Source organism: Hyperoodon ampullatus (assembly GCF_949752795.1).
Source record: "Hyperoodon ampullatus genome assembly, chromosome: 1".
In the NCBI taxonomy this organism is placed as follows: Eukaryota; Metazoa; Chordata; class Mammalia; order Artiodactyla; family Ziphiidae; genus Hyperoodon; species Hyperoodon ampullatus.
The window spans coordinates 200,919,352-200,943,322 of record NC_136914.1 but is presented as its reverse complement, the minus strand read 5'-3'; the positions used below and the strand labels follow the sequence as shown (position 1 = coordinate 200,943,322).

General features: G+C 42.3%; 1 protein-coding gene and 1 pseudogene across 2 annotated transcripts in view; one reads left to right on the top strand and one right to left on the bottom strand.

Moving 5' to 3' along the window:
- Positions 1-383: 383 nt before the first annotated feature.
- Positions 384-23,971, top strand: part of PKD2L1 (polycystin 2 like 1, transient receptor potential cation channel) — a gene marked incomplete at both ends in the record, with an annotated part of 34,713 nt that continues 11,125 nt past the window's right edge. The window contains 3 exon segments of the mRNA XM_079723834.1: positions 384-531; positions 534-617; positions 1,030-1,143. Coding sequence (XP_079579960.1) covers positions 384-531; positions 534-617; positions 1,030-1,143 — 346 coding nt within the window.
- On the bottom strand, positions 10,632-11,238 carry LOC307055008 (ras-related protein R-Ras2-like; annotated as a pseudogene). The gene has a single exon. The product of its transcript is annotated as a ras-related protein R-Ras2-like (transcript).

Sequence of the window (23,971 nt, the reverse complement as noted above, 5' to 3'; positions counted from 1 at the left end):
CCTCTTCTCCCCACAGCATTCACCTCTCTCACCCCTCCTTCCTTCCAGCCCCAGTCTCCACACCCTCCTATTCCCCATCAAGCCCCTGGCTCCCAGTTCCCTCCCACTCCCTTTCTTCTTGTCCCCAGCACTTGCAGCAAGAGGGGAGGGGGAGCCCCTGATAGGATTGATGGTCATTCCCCACCCTTCTCCTCTGCTCCCTCCCCTGAACAGGCACCCGCTTTCCTCCTACAAAAGGCAGGAGACAGAGGCTGTGTGAGACCAGCTGCTCTCACACTCCTTTTCCTTTGCCTTCTGCCGGCTAGGCTGGGCTGTGTCTTTGTTCTCTCTTTCTCCAGGTGAGAGTGGGTACCTGAGGTGCCAGGTCTCCTGCCTCATTCCCCATGAATGCTGTGCAATGTCCCGAGGGGCAGGAGCTACAAAAGCTGGGGAGCGGAGCCGGGGACAACCCCGCCTACAGGGGCGCCCCCTCCCCGCGTGGGACACCGAGGATCTGTACCATCTCCAGTGCGGTGCCTCCTCCATCCCAACCAAGAAGCCTGAAGATGGACCCCAGGAGAAGGCACACAAGACCCTGGTGTCTGGTTGCTGCCTTCAGATCTGTTGTGGCATCAGAGGTACCTGGTTGGGGAGGGTTCTCATGAGATACTGGAGTCAGGAGAAGGGGTCCACAGAGGCTGTTAGAAGGGAATACAGTCTGAAGAAGAGGTGGAATCTCAGTGTGTCTTTGGGGTTTGTGAATGGTCTGCGTTAGAGCTGAATGCCCCAGAGTACAGAGGCTAGTTTAGTGGTCTCCCAGAGGGAGAGCCTGGCACAGTCGTCTCTTGGGGACCCAGAAGGGTATGAGGGAGCTAGTTTGAGGGAAGACATGGATGTGATGATGGCTTAGACTGCTCCACCTGGGATAAGGTGACAGGTAAAAGGGCTGGGGTGGAAATGAGAATAAAGTCCAGGGACTGATAGGTAGGGTAACTGGAAGGAACCCTGCTGTTGTGAATCCTGGGCATCTTTCCAATGTCCCTCCCTTAGGACTTTGGGGAACAGCCCTGACTGAGAACACAGCTGAGAACCAGGAACCTTATGTCAACACCACCCTGCGGGAGCTTTTGGTGTACATCGTGTTCCTGGTGGACATTTGTTTCTGTGAGTAACACCTGTCTCTGTGCACATCTGTGTGTGAGAACATCTATGTGTACAACAACTGGGCACACACCTCTGTGGGCAACGTCTGTGGGGACAGCCTCCATCTGTATGAGCAGGCTGTGCCCTGGGATCTTTATATGAATAATAACAGTCTATTTTATACCTTTTCAGCTTAAGATTTTTTAATTAAAAAGAAGTTGTCACTGAGTTCAGGAGAAAAAGGCAGACTATTGGAAAGCTTTTAATACAGGTTACTTTGTCAAGTGTTATAAGGGGAATCCACTTTTTAAGTTCAAGTTCCTGATATCTACTTAACAGCCACTGTTTTCTATTAGCAGGTGGAAATTTTTACCCTCCTGTAAAGAGTGGAAGACACTCCTTTCTTTTTATTTATTTATTTATTCATTTATTTGGTTGCACCAGGTTTTAGTTGTGGCAGGCAGGCTCCTTAGTTGCAGCTCCCGGGCTCCTCAGTTGTGGCATGTAAACTCTTAGCCATGGCACACGTGTGGGATCTAGTTCCCTGACCAGGGATCGAACCCAGACCCCCTGCATTGTGCGGACTCTTGTCCACTGTGCCACCAGGGAAGTCCCAAGACACTCTTTTCTGTTCAGAAAAAATAGTTTGGTGGGTTTCACAGAGTTATTATACTAGATCTGATCCACATTTCTTTGGAGGCAGGAGGAAAAAGATTCAGCAGGCCTTAGAGCTCAGATCCCTAATAAAAGGATTAAAGATGCAAATGGTGTGGTAGTCAGTACAGCTAAGGTTCTCCCATGTGAAAGAGCACCATGCCACAGGCTTTGAGGGAAGCTTATCTGAAGATCTATCTATAGATATAAGCTGGGAAGGTTTGGTCTCTAAGTTGAGAGAATCAAGTGAATAGATAGATCGGTGAACCTTGGAAGAGTAGAGTCAAAGAATTGGAGCTAATAATAAAGGTGGACCAAACAGATGCTATAAGGCCTACAGATAAACATGCTTTGCTTTTCTATTAATTGCTTCTTTAAATTTTTGCACAAGTGAATTTTGGCTAGTTTCATAGAGTTGTGTGTGTATGCGTGTGTTGATTGAAGCTGCAGCTTGGACCTTACAACTAAGGTGCCTCCATTACTAGGTGGCTTTATACCCCACAGAAGCCTCTGTTCTTTTTAGGATGTATGAATCGTTTGCAAGTAGAATCTGAAGGTCTGATTATATAAGTTTTGGTTAAAAATTTCATCATCTTTGTGAGCTATCCACATGTGTATGAGCCCTCTAGGAAAGCTGAACACTTGTTTTGGTTGTACTCTGTTGGGACTCACTCTGTGGGGATAGACGGGACAGTTTTGCATGTTTACCACAGGCCATCAGCATGGAGTGAAAGGAGGCGGAGCATGTGGGGAACAACAGTCAACCCAGTGTACATTTTTGGGGGCCCATTTGATTCCTTTCAGCAATGACTCTCAGAAATTCATTTGTTGACATACTGACTTTTTGTCTCAACCATCTGCTAGGAAGGAGTGTTTCTCTCCTTTTTCAGATCCTGTGACAGCAGCTGTAACCTGCAGGCAGAGACTTTCTCTATAAATGACTCGAATATCTCCATTTCCAGGTTAGCCTTTGGAGCAAGATGTGGAGGTTTCTAGCTCCCCAGAGTTAGACTGAACCATTCTGGCTTCAGGGTGGGAAGCTTAAGTTCTGGGAGACCAGAAGTCCTATCCACTTGTGTTCTCTACTTTTTGAGATCTCAATGCACTGACAAATACTACATGGTCTGTAACTTGCCAAAGTCTGTGTCGTGGACTCAGTCCAATAATTACAGAATCCTTAAGTGGCCAGGAGCTTTAGAGGTCATCTAGTTCAAGGACGCAGAAATCCTTTCTCCAAAATCCCTCCTGTGGTTCTCTGTCAGGTGACCAAGCAGCCCCATCATGGGGAACATCCATGGGAGTTTCACTCTTTCATGGGGCAGCTCTTCTACTGTTGGGAAGCCCTATCTCCTTTCATCCACGGAGCTCCCCTTTCTGTGCTAGACATTGGACTGAGATATACAGAGGTGACTGATCCTTGAGCCTTTCAGGGGCTCATCTTCTCCTTTTGAGAACTTCCTTCTACTGAGCCATCTACTTCCCTGTTACTCTCCGAAGTGACAACCCTTCCACTGTGACTGAATATGGCTCTCATGTTTCTCCTTGGTAATATATTCTCTGGATTAGTTACCTTCTAGTTTCTCACTAAACCAGTCATTATAATATGGTTTCCAGAAGTGATATTATGCAGAGATTGAAGGCATGGGCTCTGAATTTACACAGACTTGGGTTCAAACACCAGGTTCTACCATTTACCAGGTGAGGGACCTTGAGTAAGTTGCTTAACTTCTCTGAGTTTCAGTTTTCTCATCTGTACCTACACAATCCAATAAGATTATTACATAAGGTACATGAGGCAATATCCATGAAGTCATTACCTCAGTGCCTAGCATATAGTAAAAAATATTCCATAATGCTCACCATCCTGGTTGCCTGTCTCTAGGCCTGATCTATATGATGCCCAGTAATGGACAAAATACTCCATAGCCAGTCTGACCAGTTCAGAGTCCTGTGATGCTGTTACTTCAGTTGTATCCAGATTTGGGGAATATATGAGGACATGCGGAGGAAATAATTTCTAAGCTAAAATCTCAAAAATGAGGAGAATTTAGCTCCCTGAAAGAGAGGTAAAGACAAGGGAAGTTTCTGGGGAGAAAGAACAGCATGTGCCAAGCCCCAGAAGTGACAGAGGGCATGGTTTAGTGAGAGTGCATCAGTGTGGCTGGAGCAGAGAGTTTGAAGAACAAAGTAGTAAAAGATGACAAGGCTGGCCATTTAAGTAGGGGCGGGTCATGAAGGGTCTTATAAGGTATGATATGGAATTGAGGTGCTATCCTGAGGACCCTGTGGGGAGCCATTGAAGAGTTATAAGCACAAACTGCCAGCCCCCTCAAGAACATTCTTATGAAAGAGAATTTGGAGGCCTTCACATTCTGATGGTTTCTACAACACATAATAAAATACTACTAAAACTAGTTTCCTAGGCCCCATGATCTCCCAGCCCCTTCCTTCCTTCAGGCTAATCTTCAAGCAACATTGAGCCTTGGACATGGTTTCAGTGGGGCTTCTTTGGTGCTCTCCAGGGTCCTGACCTCACCTGTCTGGCATCTCAGCTTCCTCAGCCTCCCTGAGCTCTGGCCGCCTGCAACTAGACTATATATTCTCAGTGGGGATAATATAGCCCCCAAAGGGGTGGAAGTAGTTTCTTTCAGGGCAAAAAAATCCCACTTAGATATTTCTATAGCTTTTTGGCTCTCCAAAGGGCTATAGTACATAAGCAAATGTAGAGAATATATGTGGTATTAAAATTTAATTAGGGGGCTTCCCTGGTGGCGCAGTGGTTGAGAGTCCGCCTGCCGATGTAGGGGACATGGGTTCGTGCCCCGGTCCGGGAAGATCCCACATGCCTCAGAGCGGCTAGGCCCGTGAGCCATGGCCGCTGAGCCTGCGCGTCCGGAGCCTGTGCTCTGCAACGGGAGAGGCCACGGCAGTGAGAGGCCCGCGTACCGCAAAAAAAAAAAAAAAATTTAATTAGGGTGGAGGGTGATTAGGAAAACAATGTCTAAAGAGGCTCCTGGGTTAGGGTACAATACAAAAATTGTTAAGAAACACTAAACTAGACCCACCTAATTTTGCTAGTCAGTGTGCTGACTAAGATGTCCTGCCTAAGGACAGGGATGCAAGTCCTGGACATAGAATCCGGTATAAAGCAGGGTGGCTGTTGTGTTGTTCTATCAGGAAGCTGTCTTCTAAGAGCTGCCATGACATGTGATATGCTGCCATGATATGGATATGCACTGTACCAGTTTGCTTTTCCCTGTCAGTTCCTGAAACTAGGTTCAGATGCTCCAGGACCCATATTGGCATTAAGATAAATACTATGGCATAATGGAAAGATAGAACACTGGAGTCAGACAAACTCGATTCAGATACCAGCTCTTCTGCTTATTGGTTTTGTGATGTTAGGCACTTCCTTGTTGGTAGAACAGGGATAATAATACTTATCTTATGGAGATAACGTATATAAAGAATCTAACACAATTACTGATAGTATTTATCTTTCTGTTATCTAGGGGAATTTCAAAATACTTAATCTTTTAGTCTGTTTGTAAAAAGGACCTTTCAAGAAAGAAGCAAATCTGAAAAGACTATATACTGTATGACTCTAACTACATGATATTCTGGAAAAGGCAAAACTGTGGAGGTAGTGAAAGGACTGGTGGTTGCCGGGGTCTTGGGGGAAGCTGAAATGAGTAGGTAAAGCACAGAGGATTTGGGGGCAGTGGAACTACTCTGTGTGACATTATTATGGTAGATACATGTCATTATTATATGTTTGTCTAAATGCATAGAGTGTACAACACCAAGAGTGAACCCTAATGTAAAGTATGGACTTTGGATCATGGTGATGTGTCAACATAGGTTCATCAGTTGTAACATGTACCACTCTGGCTGTGTGTATGTGGAGGTGAGGGTGTATGGGAAATCTCTGCACCTTCCACTCAATTTTGCTTTGAACCTAAAACTGCTCTAAAAATTAAAGTCCTTTTTAAAATGTCTATTTCTAAATTTATTTATTTTTGGCTACGTTGGGTCTTAGTCATGGCACACAGGCTCTCTAGTTGTGGTGCTCGGACTCAGTTGCCCCGCGGCGTGTAGGATCTTAGTTCCCAGACCAGGGATTGAACCCACGTCTCCTGCATTGGAAGGTGGATTTTTAACCACTGGACCACCAGGGGAGTCCCTAGAATGTCTATTTTTAAAATACATTTCAAATTTGTAGTTGGCTCCACATTTAGGGATAGTATCATTTGAGCAGCATCCACTTCTGACATTAAAACTTTAAGTTAAGGCATTTTCTCCAGAAGACCCCAGTTTATCACTACCACCACCACCACCATCATCATCGTCATTATCAACAGCACAAACAACAAAGCTTTATTGAATAATTTTTCGATGTGCCTGGCACAATGCCAGGTACATTATCTCATTGACTCCTCCCAATAACTCTAAGAAATTGGTTCTGTTGTCACTCCCATTTTACAAATCAGGAAAAGTTTAGATATGGCAAATAGCTTGCCCAAGGCCACACAGTAAATAAGTGGCAGAAGTAGGAATCCAACTGGGGACTAGCAGCCTGACTCACATTCTAAGCAGTCTCTTTGCATTCAAATTTGTTACACATTAATTTATTAACACCCATCGACATCTTATCAAGGATAACTCCATGCCCTACCCTAAAAGAAGCAGACTCTTTTTTAAAAAAATATTTTTATTTATTTATTTGGTTGCACCAGGTCTTAGTGGTGGCAGGCGGGCTCCTTAGTTGTGGCACGTTAACTCTTAGTTGCGGCATGCATGCGGGATCCAGTTCCCTGACCAGAGATCGAACCTGGGCCCCCTCCATTGGGAGCGCAGAGTCTTATCCACTGCGCCACCAGGGAAGTCCCAGAAGCAGACTCTTGAGAGAAATCTACCAGCTGATTACTTTTCTTTCTTTTTATTGCCATATTTAAAAGGTGATATAAAAACTTAAGGAACATTTTGAAATACAATTCACCACCACAGTACCAAAGGTTATTTTCTAATTACCAAACTTTATCCATATAGTTATATATTTTGCCTAGTTGTATCATATTGTACACTTCCACTTACAATTATATCATAGTTCCTCATGTTTGTAAGTTGTTTTTATATTTTCATTTTAATGACTACAGTCACACCACAATTAACTAAAACATTTCTCTTGTTATTTCAATATTTGCCTAGAGTAGGTAAATATATATATGCTTGCTGCTTTTTTTCACCACTTTTGTTGAATTATCTCCTTGGAATTTCCAGGGAGAGAAAATTACTACAAAGACAGGAATGTATTCTTGGTACTTGCTATGTGTTGTCATTTTGCCTCTGTAAGCAATCATATAAATTTATTATGTTGCTAGCACTGTTAGATCATACCAATTTTTGTCACAACATTAACATTGGATATTCTTATTTATATTTTTTATTACTGAATAGGCATAACGTAGTACAATTTACCTTAATTTATTGGTCTTTTGTTACTAGTGAGGATGGAAAATTTTCTCATGTTTTAATATACTATGTGTATTTACTTTTGTGTAAATTGCATAAGAAGTATATTTGAAGACAGGCAAAGAAGCAGATTGGGGGTGAAGTTTGGCACATTAGACCTTAGGTGAGGGACCAACCATCAAAGGGCTTATTTCCAGGATGTGGGTTCCTGGGGCTGGAAAGAACAGTCAACTAAGTCAGGCATCACCTGCACAGCAGTTTGGCCTGGGATGGGCCCCAGTAAACTATAGTGGTCAGCCATACTGACCACATTTCTTCTCCCTTATGCTTTATTCTAGGAACCGGGTGGGTCTAGACACCAGGGCTATTTGGAGTCTCATCTGGCTAAAATAGATCTATCTTTTTTTTTTTTTTTTTTTTTTGTGGTATGCGGGCCTCTCACTGTTGTGGTCTCTCCCGTTGCGGAGCACAGGCTCCGGACGCGCAGGCTCAGCGGCCATGGATCACAGGCCCAGCTGCTCAGCGGCATGTGGGATCTTCCCGGACTGGGGCACGAACCTGTGTTCCTTGCATCGGCAGGCGGACTCTCAACCACTGCGCCACCAGGGAAGCCCAGATCTATCTTTTTAATGCAGGCATTGTGGGTGAACCATCGATCTTTTCATAATAACCATATCAGTCATGCAGCCCTTTAAACCTTACAAAGAGCTTTCATACCTATTATCTCATTTGATCCTGACAGCAATCCTGTAAGGGATAGATATTATTATTTCCACCTCACAGATTAGGAAGCTGTTGTTATTGTCATTATGAATAGTCCAGGAGTGATCAGTAATTCAAAACAGTCCCTGATGGGTGGAGTCAGTCCTATTCCTCGGCAGAGAAAGTGCTGGAGAATGATCTTCCTGTCTCCACCCCTTCCCTCCCACTGTCATGCTGTTTCTGAAAGGGCTTCCAGCCTTTTGTCTTCTTGGCAGGATGGCTGTAGCCTTTTGTTGATGGAGGAAACATTGAAGGTCTTTGTGTGGAAACAACGGCTGTTTGTTTTAGGAGACAGTATTGTTATCTCAAAGGTGCACCTGGGACTGCCCCCACTCTCCCCCATAGGAGCAGCTCTGAGCCAAGACAAGGCTGGGTCTGGTCACCATGGAGCTGGGGAGGAGGGCAGAGACCCTTGGCCTTTGGTGACTTGTATCTACACACCAACTAACGTCAATTGGATGTTCTTTATCCACTACTGGTTGTAAGGAAATGCCTGCCTCTGTTCACTCTGCTTTCTTATAGAGAATTTTAAGATTCTGTCCATAGATTGGTGGAATCTTGCATTAACAGGAGAGGCTGAAGTAAGCTTGGAGATCAGGAAGAATATGTCTTTTTAAAAATTGAGATACAATTGACATGTAACACTGTATTAGTTTTAGGTGTACAACATGATGATCTGATATATTTACCTATTGTGAAAGGATTACCACAATAAGTTTAGTTAACATTCATCACCACACATAGTTACAGTTTTTTTTCTTGTAATGAGAACTTTTAAGATCTACTCTCTTAGCAACTTTTCAAATATAGAATACAGTATTATTAACAATAGTCACCAGTCCTGTACCCCAGGATTTATTGATCTTATAACTGGAAATTTTTATGTTTCGACCACCTTCACCCATTTTGCCCATCTCCTGCATCTGGTAACCACCAATCTCTTCTCTGTATCTATGAGTTCAGGGGTTTTTTTTGTTTTTGTTTTGTTTTTGTTTTTGTTTTTGTTTTGGTGTTTGTTTGGTTTTCTTTGTTTTTTAAGATTCCACAAATAAGTGAGATCATATGATATCTCTCTCTCTTTCTCCCCACCCCCCCCACACATCACCTTTTCCTTATCCACTCATCCATCAGTGGACACTCAGGTGGTTTCCATCTCTTGGCTATTGTAAATAATACTGCAATAAACTTAGGGGTGCAGATATCTTTTTGTGTGTGTGTGATAACAGATCAATTTTAATTCTAGCACCTGAAGCTATTCAAGGGTATGCTTTAAAAACTTCATGGAACTGTTGTACACATTCAATAAAGTGACAACTGTGCAATACCACTTAGTATCTCAAAATCAGGAACATACTTTTGAATTGTTTAAACACAATCCACAGAATTAAAAACAAAATCAGAAGTTATCCACAGTTATACTAATTGTCAATTAAAAGTTTTACCACTTACTATTTGATATAACAGTCAATATCTAGTAGGGGATATCGGAAGTGATTTCAGATTCTCATCCCATTGTACTCTATTGGGAAGATTTCTTGAGTAGCTATGTGACTGGCCAAAGGTGGGTACAGCCAGGACCAGAACAGCATGTAAGGGTCTACCACAGTTTCTGTAGTTTTGACTTTTTTTCCTTTGTCAGCTAAAAGTGCACGGTGAGAATTAAATACTTATTTTACATATACACAAGGTATGCTGTGAAAGCATATTTGCTTACAAACATATAAAAATACTTGTTAACTGGTTTGATAAGAAAATAATGCATAAAAGTATATAGCAAAACATTAATCATCTCTGACCCTGGAAAGATCAATTCCATATTTTATATTACAAACAAAAACAGTTTTAGTTTTTCTGAATCCCTTATCCAGAAATACTTGAAAAGGAAGACAGACAGGAATTATTTATTGTTACTCTCAACATGGCTGTGAAAAGGGTTAAATTAAAAAACCAAGAACACTAAAATGACTAAGTCCAGAATGAGTCCAAATATTTGGCCACATAGAATATTATCTTTAGGAATAATAGTAAAGGCTTTACACACAGTTTTTAACCTATAAATACAATAGACATTTCGGTGTTTTGGCCACTGGAAAACAAAGGCTATAGCATCGGTAAAGGTCTGAGATGTCTCACTTTTGTGGATTCAATTCAGTGTATTTAAGGTTAACTAAAGTTGACATCAAAATTTTTAGAGATAGGCAAAAATTCACATTAAAAAAAAACTCCCTATGTTTCTATTTAGAGTAACAGTAGGCAATATGATTCCAGAAGTTAAAAGTTATTTCACAACCTATGACTTCAGCTTGGCAAACAGCTTAGGTTCCAAAACTGATTCATCCCTATTAAAAGTAAGTCCTTAAAAAAAGAATGTGTCTGTGTATATAGATATCCATTTTAAAGGAATCAGAAATCCTGAAGCAGCCTTAGTGTTTCCTTTAAATCTGTCTTGAATGACCATTGGATTAGCTTCATGGAAAGGATTAGCCAGCTTCTTGGTCTAAGGCTACCACGGTGATCATTTATCTAAGGCTAGAAAGGTACCAGCGTGATGTAAACTGTAAGGAGAGAGGGAGAAGATGAGGGCTTTTCCTGGCAGTTTGTAGCTAAAATTCAAGGGATTCTTAGAAAATGACACAGTGGCAGCCTTTCTTGTCTTTTTCTTTCGTTGGTTCTGGTGAAGGAGGACATTCCTGCTATTGAAATTTCCTTATAACCCGGACAAGTTCATGGAAAGCTTGATCTATATTCATCCTAATCTTTGCTGACGCCTCCATGTATGTTACCTTAAGCTACGGTGCTAACTGCTGTCCTTCTTCCTGCATTACCTGTCTCTGATGATCCAGATCTGCTTTATTACCAATTAAAATCATTGGAAACTCATCACGATCCTTTACTCTGAGAATCTGTCTTTGAAACTTATAGATTTCGTCAAAACTGCCTCTGTTACTGAAAAGACCAACAGGAAACCCTCGCCAGTTCTCACGTACTGTTCTTCATAGCTCCAAATTCCTCTTGTCCCGCTGTATCCAGAATATCTAGCCGGGCTGCCCGGTCACCCATCCCACACTGCTTTGGGTAGGAATCCTCGACGGTTGGATCATAATCCATTACAAAATAGGACTGGATGAACTGGATGGTGAGCGCCGACTTGCCCCCGCCGCCCCCGCCGACCACCAGGAGCCGGTAGGTCTCTTGGCCGGAGCCGTCCCGCCAGCCGGCGGTGGCCATGGGGACGCCGCCCGCCCTCGGCCCGGCTCCGGGGACCTGTGCGGCTAGCGGGCTGCGGGCGAGCGGCCGGGCGGGGGTCCCGGGGGCCGGGAGCTGCTGGAGGGCCGGTCCGGGCGGCAGCGCGGCGCCCGGGCTGACCGGGTCCCGACCGAGACGCGGAGAAGCGAGGTGACCGCAGCGGCGAGGGGCTGCAGCGGCCGTGGGGCCTCACTCCTGCGCCCGTCTTCGCAGTGCCTGCCAAACGCAGCCTCAAGCGCCGCTACAAATGGCCCTCTCAGCAGATATCTTTTTGAGATAGTGATTTCATTTCCTTTGAATAAATACCTAGGAGTAGAATTACTGGATCATATGGTAGTCCTATTTTTAATTTTTTGAGAAATAGAAGATGTCTTTCTTGACTGAGCGTACCTAGAATTAACAAAGAAAGGAACAGAAAGTTATTGGACGTTCAGGAAATGTCTGTGGGTGAGCCCCTAACCCCCATGTGGCTGTAATGATGGCAGAAGATAACTGGTCACATAGTATCATAACATTAGTGAAGGCACAGTGGTGATGGAGAGAGCATGGGACCTGGAATAAGATGACTTGCTTCAAATGATGGTACAACCAGTTACTAGACACGTGCCTTTGACAAGATGTAGGTCAAGATACTTAAATCTCTGGAGGCCTTGATTTCCTTGTATTTCTTTTCTTTTTTTTTTTTTTTTTTTTTGCGCAGCTTGTGGGATCTTAGTTCCCTGACCAGGGATCGAACCCGTGACCCCTGCAGTGGAAGCATGGAGTCTTAACCACTGGACCGCCAGGGAAGTCCCCCTTTTTTAAAAAAATTTTATTGAGGTATAGTTAATTTGCAATGTTGTGTTATCCTTGTATTTCAAATGAGGATAATGTCTGCCTTTGTGAGACTGGTGGAAAACAAATAAGGTACTTAGTACAGTGCCTGGTATATAGTGGGCTTTCAATAAATATCAGTTGTCATTCCACATCATTTCCATAAACTTGGAAAATATTGAAATGTAAAGTTTAACCCACCGGAAGCCCAAGGTCTGTTTGAAAACACCAGGATAATGCTTAGCAAGGATCCAAAAGATTAGCCCTCTAGAAGGGGTTGCCAAGGATTAAGAATGGCCATGGGATGATGATTTCATGCCTCAGCACACTCAGTTACCCTTGGCCTAACCAGACCCAGAGAATTACGAAGTCCTTCTAGTACTAGGGTGAGGTGATCTGAGTCAGTTCAACTTAAATGATTGGGATTTAGGCCCTACCAGCAGGCTTTGACCTGTATTTGCTATACCAGAATTCCCTGGTGTCCCAGAAGTTCCAGGGCATGGATCACTATTACAAGACCGGTGGGCCTGGACATATCCTGTTGTCCAATGCTGAGTGACAACTTGTCATTTAGTTTCCCCCATGTGGGACTGTCATTGGTCTCTAGAAGTACAGTAGTACATTTAAGTGCTAGATCTTAGGATCAGGGAAAGGATTTTTAAGAAGAACTATGCTTCAGTCAAGCACAGAAGTGCAGGCAGCACTAGCTGATGAAATCTGGGGCACCACCAGTGTAAGTGGCCTGAGAAAGGACACGTAGCACGTATTCATAAGGCACAAGTCTGAGTGCTGACTGCCTCTCGCCAGCTGAATGACCCTGAGCTAATCATATAAACTCTGAACTTCATGATACATAGGAAACCGCTCATGGGTAAGGTGGAACAATCAGGCCATGGCTGACCGGCTATAGCAAGATATTGCATAGAAAAGCTCTTTGAAAACTATGCAATGTGGCACACAGGTAAGGGATTTTAATAATATTGATAATGATCTCTTTACACTATGGAGTGGTGGCAGCAGGAAGTCTAAGGTTTTAAGTTCAGGCAGATTCTCAGGTCTGGGTGGAGGTGCTAGTCACAGAAATGAGGCATAGGGCGGTGGTTCTCAAAGGTGAGCAGATTATTTCACAACATGAAGGAAAAGGACAGTTGAGACAATGAGAGCTTGGGTATTCATACATTCATACGTTCAAACATTTATGAAGTCCTACTATGTGTCAGGCCCTAGGCCAACTGTTAAAGGGTTTGAAATAGAGAGACTCATCCTCTGCCTTCAAGGAGCAAAAGAGGTGGACATGTAAACCAACAGTGACATGTGGTGTGATGAATGTCATGGTGAAGGAGTGCTCTGGACCATGGCAAGATGTGAGGGGCAAAATGGTCAGAGAGACCTGGGAACTGTTGCAGGTCCCAGAGGCAGGCAACCATTCACATCCGAGGAGGCCCAGAGTCAATGCCAGGGAAGCCTAAAGTCATTGCCGTTTGCTTGCTTGTTTGTTTTAACATCTCTGGCTTTCAGCCTGGAGGAGGCAGGGGTTGAAGGAGGCAGCAAGAGCCAGCTAAGACCTCAGACTATGGAAAGGCAAGAGCTTTGCTGAGTCTGGAAGGGCAAGTCTGAGAGGAAAATGTAATTTTAACTAATGCATAGTCCTTGTTTTAAAATGTCCAATAGGGCCACTGTTATTAACCACTATTAATAGTTCGGTGTATATAATTTCAGCCATTTTCTAGGCACATGTAGATATACATAAATTTTAGATAAGAGGCTTTGGTTGGTTTATACTAGAAGGCGGTCTGTGTAAACAGAGATGAAATGTCCACCGAAGGTGGGAAGTGTAGGAGGCTTTCCCAAGGTGTTGATGGCTGATGGCAAAAATCTCAGTATAGGAGGATCTCTTGATGTACTTTGTAGAAACTAACTCACACTTCAAAATATCTGCCAGGAACTGCCAGCTTGCAGTGAAGGCAGGAATCAGGGGCAGTGCTTCTTGCTGGGTACTTCTGTATCCTGGCCTGACTCTCCCAGCATCTCCTTTCTTCTCTCTCGTCTCTTTCCCCAGCTCTGGTCCACTGTGCTTTCTTCTCACCTACCTCTGCCCACAGTATTTGACTCTTCTTTCCTTTTGACTTTTTTCTCTGGTCCACTGTCCATAGTCCTCCTGTCCCTGACACAGCTTCTTGAGATTTCTTTGAAAGGCTCTTTCTGATGGGAACTCCAGGGAAACATTGTTCACTTTTGGTTCTTGAGCCCCAGGGAAGGTGTGTTTTGTTTTGTTTTTTTAACTGAAGTTGATTTACAATGTTGTGTTAATTTCTGCTGTACAGCAAAGTATTTCAGTTATGCATATATATATATATATATATATGTATATAATACATTCTTTTTAAAAATTCTTTTTCATTATGGTTTATCATAGGATACTGAATATAGTTGTCTGTGCTATACAGTAGGACCTTGTTTATCCATTCCATATATAACAGCTTACATCTGCTAACCCCAATCTCCCACTCCATCCTTACCAAACCCCCTCCCCCTTGGCAACCACCAATCTGTTCTCTATGTCTGTGAGTCTGTTTCTGTTTCCTAGATAGGTTCATTTGTGTCATATTTTAGATTCCACATATAAGTGATATCATATGGTATTTGTCTTTCTCTTTCTGACTTACTTCACTTAGCGATAATCTCTAGGTCCATCCATATTGCTGCAAATGGCATTATTTCATTCTTTTTTACGGCTGAGTAATATTCTATTGTATATGTATACCACATCTTCTTTATCCATTCATCTGTTGGTGAATGTTGAGGCTGCTTCCATGTCTTGGCTATTGTGAATAATGCTGCTGTGAACATAGGGGTACATGTATCTTTTTGGATTAGAGTTTTGTCTGGATATATGCCCAGGAGTGGGACTGTTGTATCATATGACAATTCTATTTTTAGTTTTTTGAGGAACCTCCATACTGTTTTCCATAGTGGTTGTGATCTCGGCGAGGCAGCAATGAGTGGTGGTGTGAAGCGAGATCTTAATTCCCTGCCCAGGAATTGAACCTGGGTAGCCTGGATGAAAACTAGGAATCCTAGCCACCACACCCCCTGGCTCTTGCCCCCAGTGAAAAATGCATTTCTCACAGAGGCAAAACTGTAAAAACAGGTACAAAGTTTATTATTAGAGACATAGCACAACAACAACTGGGAGAGCGCACAGAGAAACAGTTTGTTTAGTTAAGATAGAAGCAAGGCAGAGATGCACACCTGGAGAGAAAGGGTGGGGCATCCTCCCTAATGAGGAGGAGTGCAGTAAAGAGGCGGTTAAGTCATTTATATAGGTCAGTTCTTCTGGGTCTTTGTTTACATTTGGCCAATTATCTGGTTGCTTTTTCCACACCTGACCTGCCTTAGGAGCCTCCCCAACATGCGTGCACAACTTTCTTCCAAGATGGATTACAGCCCAGAGGCCTATGGGATGGCCTTAGCATCACATATTACGGTGAGGTGCCCCGTCCTTTTTGACCCCCAAGGAGCCTTTCTGCGCATGTGCAATGTTTCCCTTGCCCCAAGGATGGGAAATATATGACCTCTTGATCTTTTAACAGGGTGTAGTCCCACTCTGTCCCTGCCATAAAAATGTCCAATGTCCGGTTATTTACCTTATTTCTGTTGCTGGTTTTTATGAGGTGCAGATCTCGAAATATAGACAGGAGACCAGTCATAAATATGTAGTCCTGGAGCCCATTTGTCTCTTGCTTCGGGAAATGTAAACAGGGAGCTAGTAATGAATGTCTGGCCTGGAGCCCATCTTCTTCTTACCCCAGGAAGTGTGAACAGGAGGCCAGTTGTAAATGTCTAGCCTGGAGCCCATCTATCTCCTGCCTCAGTTGTACCAACTTACATAGGAAAAGTTTGATAATGTGTTTCAAGGAGTTCACGCCCTTCAAAGCGATAATGACATGGTCTCGATTTAAATGATTTAAAAATCAATCCATATATTAATTACTTAAATATGTCGTCCCTTTCTATAGAACAATTTGAGAGACTCCTTTTGTGTACTGAGTGAGCATGCCCTGTAGTAAAGGAGATGATGCATTTATCTGCCATGTCTGAAGCTGTCTTCATACATTTTTCCTGGACTGCTTTTTTTTTTTTTTTTTTTTGCAGTATGCGGGCCTCTCACTGTTGTGGCCTCTCCTGTTGCGGAGCACAGGCTCCGGACGCACAGGCTCAGCGGCCATGGCTCACGGGCCCAGCCGCTCCGCGGCATGTGGGATCTTCCCAGACCGGGGCACGAACCCGTGTCCCCTGCATCGGCAGGTGGACTCTCAACCATTGCGCCACCAGGGAAGCCCCTTGGACTGCTTTTATTTTGCAATATCACATGAGCCAATCAATGATGGGCTACCCTTAACAGACCCTGTAACTCCAGAGAGAATCAATTCTTGGCATTGGATGAACATATGGTTTGGTCATGGTATTGATTATCCTACAGTCTTCACGGAATCATTGATGCATGCAGCTTGGATTGCAAAATTACAGGTGAAGTCCATGGCTTTTCTGTAGTGAAATCACTCATTACCAATTCTACTACCTTAGTCATCTTTCTGTAACCTTTTATAAAGACAGTGCGTGAAACGGTAGCATCATAATTGGGGTAACTCCTATATATGTGGTTTAGGTATGCTTGCCTGGTTTCCCAGCTTTCCTGGGTCCACATTTTCAAGGACTCTAGCTATGGCACCCTTTAACATCAAGGGCTCTTCTCTTAATGCTTCCTCAGTTTTAGTATTAAATATCTCTTTGGTGTAGGTAGATATAGGCAGCAAAGTCTTTTTTAAAAAATTTATTTAATTTATTTATTTTTGGCTGGGTGGGGTCTTCGTTTCTGCACATGGGCTTTCTCTAGTTGTGGCGAGCACGGGCTATTCTTTGTTGCAGTGCACATGCTCCTCATTGCAGTGGCTTCTCTTGTTGCAGGGCATGAGCTCTAGGCTTCAGTGGTTATGGCACGTGGGATCAGTGGTTATGACACGTGGGATCAGTAGTTGTGGCCCACGGGCTCTAGAGCGCAGGCTCAGTAGCTGTGGTGCACGGGCTTAGTTGCTCCGCGGCATGTGGGATCTTCCCGGACCAGGGATTGAACCTGTGTCCCCTGCATTGGCAGGTGGATTCTTAACCACTGCGCCACCAGGGAAGTCCTAGGCAGCAGTCTTTAAACCTCAGGTCTATAGTACTCTCCATGGCCTTGGCTTTTTTCAAGATGATCAGTCTCTGGGAGATCTCAGGCAAAATCTTTCAAGGAAACACAGATAAGAGCAAGCACAGTCTTACCCTGTAACCTTCTAGGAGGATATGTGTAGAACCACTTCTGACTCATCAGCCAGTAAAAAAACCCATACTGAGGCAGGTCTCTTATGTTATACCCCAGTTGGCATCTTCTCTTGAAACAGTGTGCCCTCCTTATTAAAGACCAAGCTATATATGTCTTATATATCTCTCCCGATATTGCTGAAGTTCATTCTATGTCTTGAGGTTTTTGGACAAGAACTATGCTATTTGGGGGCCAGTATTTTTCTTTCCAGGATGGCCCTGAAGAAGACCATCCATCTTCCTCAGGGCCTTTGACCTCCTGGTTTAACTGCTGTCTTAATAAACTTTTCAAGTGGTTCTGAAACCATGTAACAGTTTACAATCCATCAGCTAAGGTTATATTAAATCTATAAGAATCAATTGCTTTTGCTTGCTTTTGCATCTGCACTAAGAAATTGAACAGAACAGAGAAATTCCAGCAGCTAATCACAAGTGTATTCTTGTGGCCTGTTCCCTAGACCCATCTCCAATCGTGTAGGTATCTTATTTCAGTATTTCATCCCCTGAGATGATCTGTTATGAAATTGATTCAGCATGGACACATATTTATAGGTCTTTCTTACCCCTGTCATAAGATCTCAGAGCTATCAGAAATTTTAGGGGGATAACTAGTCAGTTCTTGGATTCGTTTTCCACTTCTCAGAATGATCACCTTCAGCCTGATTGGATTCCTTCAAAAGCAACTCATAACCCTTTGGCCGTGAATCTGATTTCCTAAGAAGAAACGGGCCATGTGTAGTCATAGGTTCTCTAGAACTTTAATCCTCTCAACGTAAGTCCTAAAAGGCTTGATAATGCTTAGTTACCAAGGTAGCTGTGAGTGATACAGTTCTCTCAGCTGTATTCTCTTAGATACACTGATGTGAAATCCTTCAGTGAACGCTCTGAGGACTTAACCCTTCCCTCATTTCCAGGTCCCAACTTTCTTCTGCCTACTCTCCATCTTAAGAACCATAAGGTATTTGGAATCCAACTTTGGATGCTCCAATAGCATTAATCAGAATGTGTCGGTGGAATGGCAAGCAAAGAAGAGAGTGAAGGGAGAAATTGCCCAAGAAGAACAACAAAATAATTTCTTTTTAAAAAAAAGTTTTCATTTTGTATTTATTTGTTTGTTTGTTTATTTATTTATTTATTTTGGCTGCACTGGGTCTTAGTTGCGGGATCTTCGTTGCGGCATGCATGCGGGATCTAGTTCTCTGATCAGGGATCAAACCCGGCCCCCCTGCATCGGGAGCACAGAGTCTTACCCACTGGACCACCAGGGAAGTCCTGACAACAAAAGAATTTCTTAATAGGGGACATCGTACTAAGAAAAGGAAAAATGTTCTATGTATCCAGTAAATGGTTTTAACCAAGAGGTCTGAGATTAGACTTGGCTTTTCTTAGGATAGGAATTTTGTGCTAACAGCTTGTTGACTTCAACTCTTTTTCCCTCTATGCTTATCCTAATTTTCTTAGAAAAGTTCCTTTTGCAAAGTACCCTTCTGATATGGATGTATTCATATGATTTGCTTCAGTTGGGATGTTGGTTTAGCTGCAATAATAGTGGCTTAAATAAGATAGAAGCTTGTTTCTCTGTCATGTAACAATCTGAGGTATAAGAAGCCCTGGACTAATGTGGGGCTCCACAATCATGTGGGGCCCAGGCTCATTCTACCTTATTGCTTTGCCATCCTCAACATATGGCATCTGTCTCATGTTCCAGCTCCTGCTCTTATGTCCATGCTCTAGCCAACAGGAAGTAGGAAAATAGAAAGGGAAAGTATTTTCTTTCCTTTTAAGGACATAAGTCAGAGATGTACATGGGAAGATGTCACTCCACTTGCATTCCATTGGCCAAAATTTATTCAAATGGTCACTATACCTAGCTGCAAGGGAAGCTGGATAATGTGGCGTTTAGTTGGGCAGCCATGTGCACCTAGATAAAATTATATTATTATGCAAGAAGGAGAGGAAAGCTATTGGGGAATAACTAGCAGTTTGTGCCAGGTAGGGGAAGAGTAAATCGTGCCCATAGTTTGGCATGGGAGCAGTAACAGCTAATGGAACCTGGAGAAATCAAGGAACTTATAACCTCCCTGACATAAATCATAATGGAAGCTGATGAGATATGGTTCTTTTCCATCAGGAGTGAGTATTAAAGTGTTTAGCTAAGCTATTGTGAAACTATCATCAGAGGCTGTTGGGGAGGCATTAAGAAGGGTGAGTTTCAGGGTATTGTATTTTATTTCACAGGATAGTCGACTCACCCTGTAGGGATAATCATAGACCTTATTTCCCTCCAAATTATTTACATGACCAAAGCCAAACGGGATCCAGTGTCCTAATAAATAGGTAAAGATATTTCAGAGAGCTTCTCAGCAAGCCAGGTGATAAGAGAGGCTCAGGAAAAGGCCATCAGAGGAGCTGTTGGTTAAATATATAGAATTGGTAAAGCCCAAGGAACTTCCAACTCTTCAACAGTTGGAGGACTGTTATCACAGTGGAAGTTCTATCCACATAATGACTGCCAAGGCTGGGATTGGGGTGAAAGAGACCTCCATTTTTCTAGAGAAGCATCCTCAATGCTTTTCCTCAGAGCTAGCCAGTTAGCAGTTGGCTTTTGCGTGTCAAACACTTGAAGGCACAGAGTTTCCAACAGAGGAGTAGTGTAGACACATAAAGGAATTATACACTTGCTGGCAGAAGCACCCAGCTCTTCAAGATTCTTTGTCAATTAGTTGAGAGAAGGGATCTCGTTCCTGCTCAAAAAGAGTGCTGTTAGAAAAGGATGGCTATGTTCCCTTAAATAGTAATTAGGGACAGGGAAGGAGCTCAGTAGCATGATGATAACCTGTATGGCAATCACCTGGGAAAGGAGAGGCACAAAACAACCACTGACTTCTTATTGCTCTGATCTGGGAAGGTCTTCCAGCACTTCAAAAAAGAGGACAAGAATATTTGGTCTCTACTATAAATACTGGAATGGATAAAATCAAATTATTATTCAAGCTCACGATGATGATGATTAATAATAATTATTACAGTCACACTTATTTAATTACAACATACTTATGCCCCACCTATGTCCAAAAGGAATCTGAGCCACTTACATTACAAAGCACAGATACAGGGGCCCAGTGGTTAAGACTCCGTGCTCCCAATGCAGGGCCTGGTCAGGGAACTAGATCCCTCATGCCATGACTGAAAAAAAAAAAAGATCCTGCATGCCGCAACTAAGACCCAGCGCAGCCAAATAAATAAATAAATAAATAAATAAATAAATGTTTTTAAAACACAGATACAATAAAATATAACCCTTTAGAATTGTAATAAAAAGACTTTAAAAAGACGTGGGAAGAGATAGGGGAGGAAGATAACTTAAGATAAACAAATGCACTGCAAGTGAGAACAAAGCCTGAGGTTCCTGGAAACCAAAGCAAAGAAGAAAACACAAATATATTGAGTAGTTCTCATTGTGAGTAAGAATGAGCACACCAGTTAATAAGAAGATGCTAACTCTGGGAAGAATTGGCTTTGTTGGATTTTATGTAAGAAACATGGAATATCATAATGGATAAAAGCAGTGTTAAAGATTGGAGCTACTTTTCTTTTGACTGTGTTTTATATCTGCCTCCCTTAAAATCTGTATAATATCCTTACTCTATAAAGGCAATTTTTAGGAGTAGGGATATATATTTACATACGTATATATATTTAGGTATCTCTATACATACATATATGTGTGCATATATGTACATTATAGATATTTATAAACACACATATATATGTTTTGTGTGTATAAATTTCATGATATTCTAGAAACCTGACTTTACCCCAAAATATAGTTCAGAAAGCTTTGAGAAATGAATGGTAGGCATGTTCCTAGAATATCATCATCAGTTGACCTAGTCAGCAAGCCCTCTTCAATATAGGGTAATAATGTATTTTAATTAATGTAGACTTTGTCACAGATATGCTAAAGTCATCCACAGTCCTCTAGAGACGTTCAGACAGTAGCAGAAGCTTTTCTAGTTCCATTTCCTCAGAAATAATGCAACCTTTTTGAAAATGTCATGGTTTTCCTATAAGTAAGGAATATGTCACAATAAAATACAATCCAGTGAAAACAGGCTTAAACCTGAATGGAATTTTTTGTCTAGGTAATGAAAGTCCAAAGGAGGACAGGGTTCAGGGCTGATCAATCCAGTGGCTTAAGGACATCATCAAAGACTCACCTGTTTCTGTTATTCAGTTCTGTCAGCTGCACAATCAGTTTCATGCTAAGTCTGGATCATCTGGGGCTTTCTTATTCATATCTAGTAAGAGACAGTAGGTCCCAAAATGTTCCAGAAATCTCTCTTCATGAGTCCTTGATCTCAAATGGATTACATGCCCATCCCTGAACTGACAATGGTATCAAGGGAGGGGTATTTGTGGATTAGCTTAGCCCTGAGCTCCCTGTCCAAGTCCTAGAGCCAGCTGTGGATTCAGCATCTGGCAACATATGTGAGATGATTAGTAGAGGTGTGATACCTCAAATAAAATCATGGTTTGAACCAAGAGAGGGTCTTAGGAAGTAGTCACAAAGCCCAATATAGCATCCAGCACCTGGAAATTTCATCCTGTGACTTGAAAACAAATAGGTGGAAAGATTTTAAAAATGATTTTATTATTTTTATGTTCTATTATTATAGCATTAATTGAACTCCATGGGAATGAAGAGAAATAAAATCTGCCTATTATACTGTTAACTAAGAAGTCCAATTTTCCTTTAAGGTTTTATATATTTAATATTTTAAAATATTTAAGTGTAATGATAGCAGCAAAACAATTTTGCATCCTGCTTTTATTACCATTTCAATGGTTGTATCATACTCCATTAAGTGGCTCAGTGATATGATTTATTTATAATTATTTATAATTTATTGCCTCTCTGTAGGACATTTAGGTTGCTTGTAATTTTTTGATGTTGTAAATAACCCAGGTAACATTTTTATGCCTGTGATTTTTTTCCTTCTTTGAGACTCAACTATGTCCGAGTATGATTCTTCATACAGATTTATATACATTTATTCATTTATACCAGAATGAAGAAATTTGAAGCTTCTTTTTTTTTTTAATTAATTTATTATTGTTTTTTGGCCGCGTTGGGTCTTCGCTGCTGTGCGCGGGCTTTCTCTAGTTGCGGCGAGCGGTGTGCAAACTTCTCGTTGCAGTGGCTTCTTTTGTTGCGGAGCACGGGCTCTAGGTGCACAGGCTTCAGTAGTTGTGGCATGCGGGCTCAGTAGTTGTGGCGCACGGGCTTAGTTGCTCTGTGGCATGTGCGATCTTTGCTCCGCAGCATGTGGGATCTTCCTGGACCAGGGATCAAACCCGTGTCCCCTGCATTGGCAGACAGATTCTTAACCACGGAGCCACCAGGGAAGTCCCTGAAGCTTCTTTTAAGATGTTGATCTTTTGAGTTTACCAACTGCTTTCATAATTTGCCTCCTGACTCAGATATTGAGCTCTTCAAATAGTTTTCTTATAAGGACACCTTATAAACGTGCACAATCCTAACCATTTGGATTGACCTTTGGAAGGAGAGTCAGGTCCCTAATCAGAAGGATTTTGAGTAGTGGAGTGATATGTTAGTATAATGTAGAGCAGTGGCTAAATTCAGGGTCTTTGGAGAGAATCATACCTGAGTTTGAATTCAAGTCTACCTGCTTGCTATCTGATCTTTGGACAAATTATTTAATAACATTTTGGATTTCAGTTATCTGCATAAAATACAAATAGTTCCTACTTTATGAGGTTTTTTTTCAGGATTATGGGAGACAATGTATTCAAAGCCTGATGAATAATAAATGTCAGTAGTGGTGATTATCGTTATTATTCAACAACTGTGAATTTGACCTGAAGCCAAGGGTAAAAGGCATGATATAATGTATAGGAGAATTTAGTTTCTGTCCAAGAGAAAAAAAATCAGATTCTCTGTAGTGGATGGCCACCTGGTCTCTGAATCCCTTTCATAGCATTCTCATGCAGTCATTGTCCAGTGTCTGAAAATTTCCTGGAATGAGGCCCTCACTACACCTAAAAGGTGTTAAAGTGCTGACATACTGACATTTGATATACTGACACAAATTTTGATTCCTCCCTGTTCCTTCCCTTTCTCTGACCTAGTGTTACCTTTTGAAACACACAGAGCAATTCCACTCCTTCACTGGATCTTAAAGGAAGGATCCAGGAAGGCCAGCCACTGCCCATTGCCAGAACCCCTTTCACGTGATCCTCAGCAGATGGTCCTTTGCTGACACTTTTAGGGGCAAAATGGATGTTTGTGAAGTGTGGTCCTTTTCTTAATAAGAAGCACTAATGGTTGGGAATCTCTGCCTTTTATGAAACTTAAGTTTTCCCTCCTGTAACTTCTACCTTTTGGATATAGTGCTGTCCTTAAAGCAGAACAGAATTAGTTTACTATGGAGGCAAACAGATTTGCATTTGAATCCTTGCTCCCTTAGTTGTTTACCTTGGGAAAGTGACTTCAGCCCTCAGAGACTGGGAAATAATA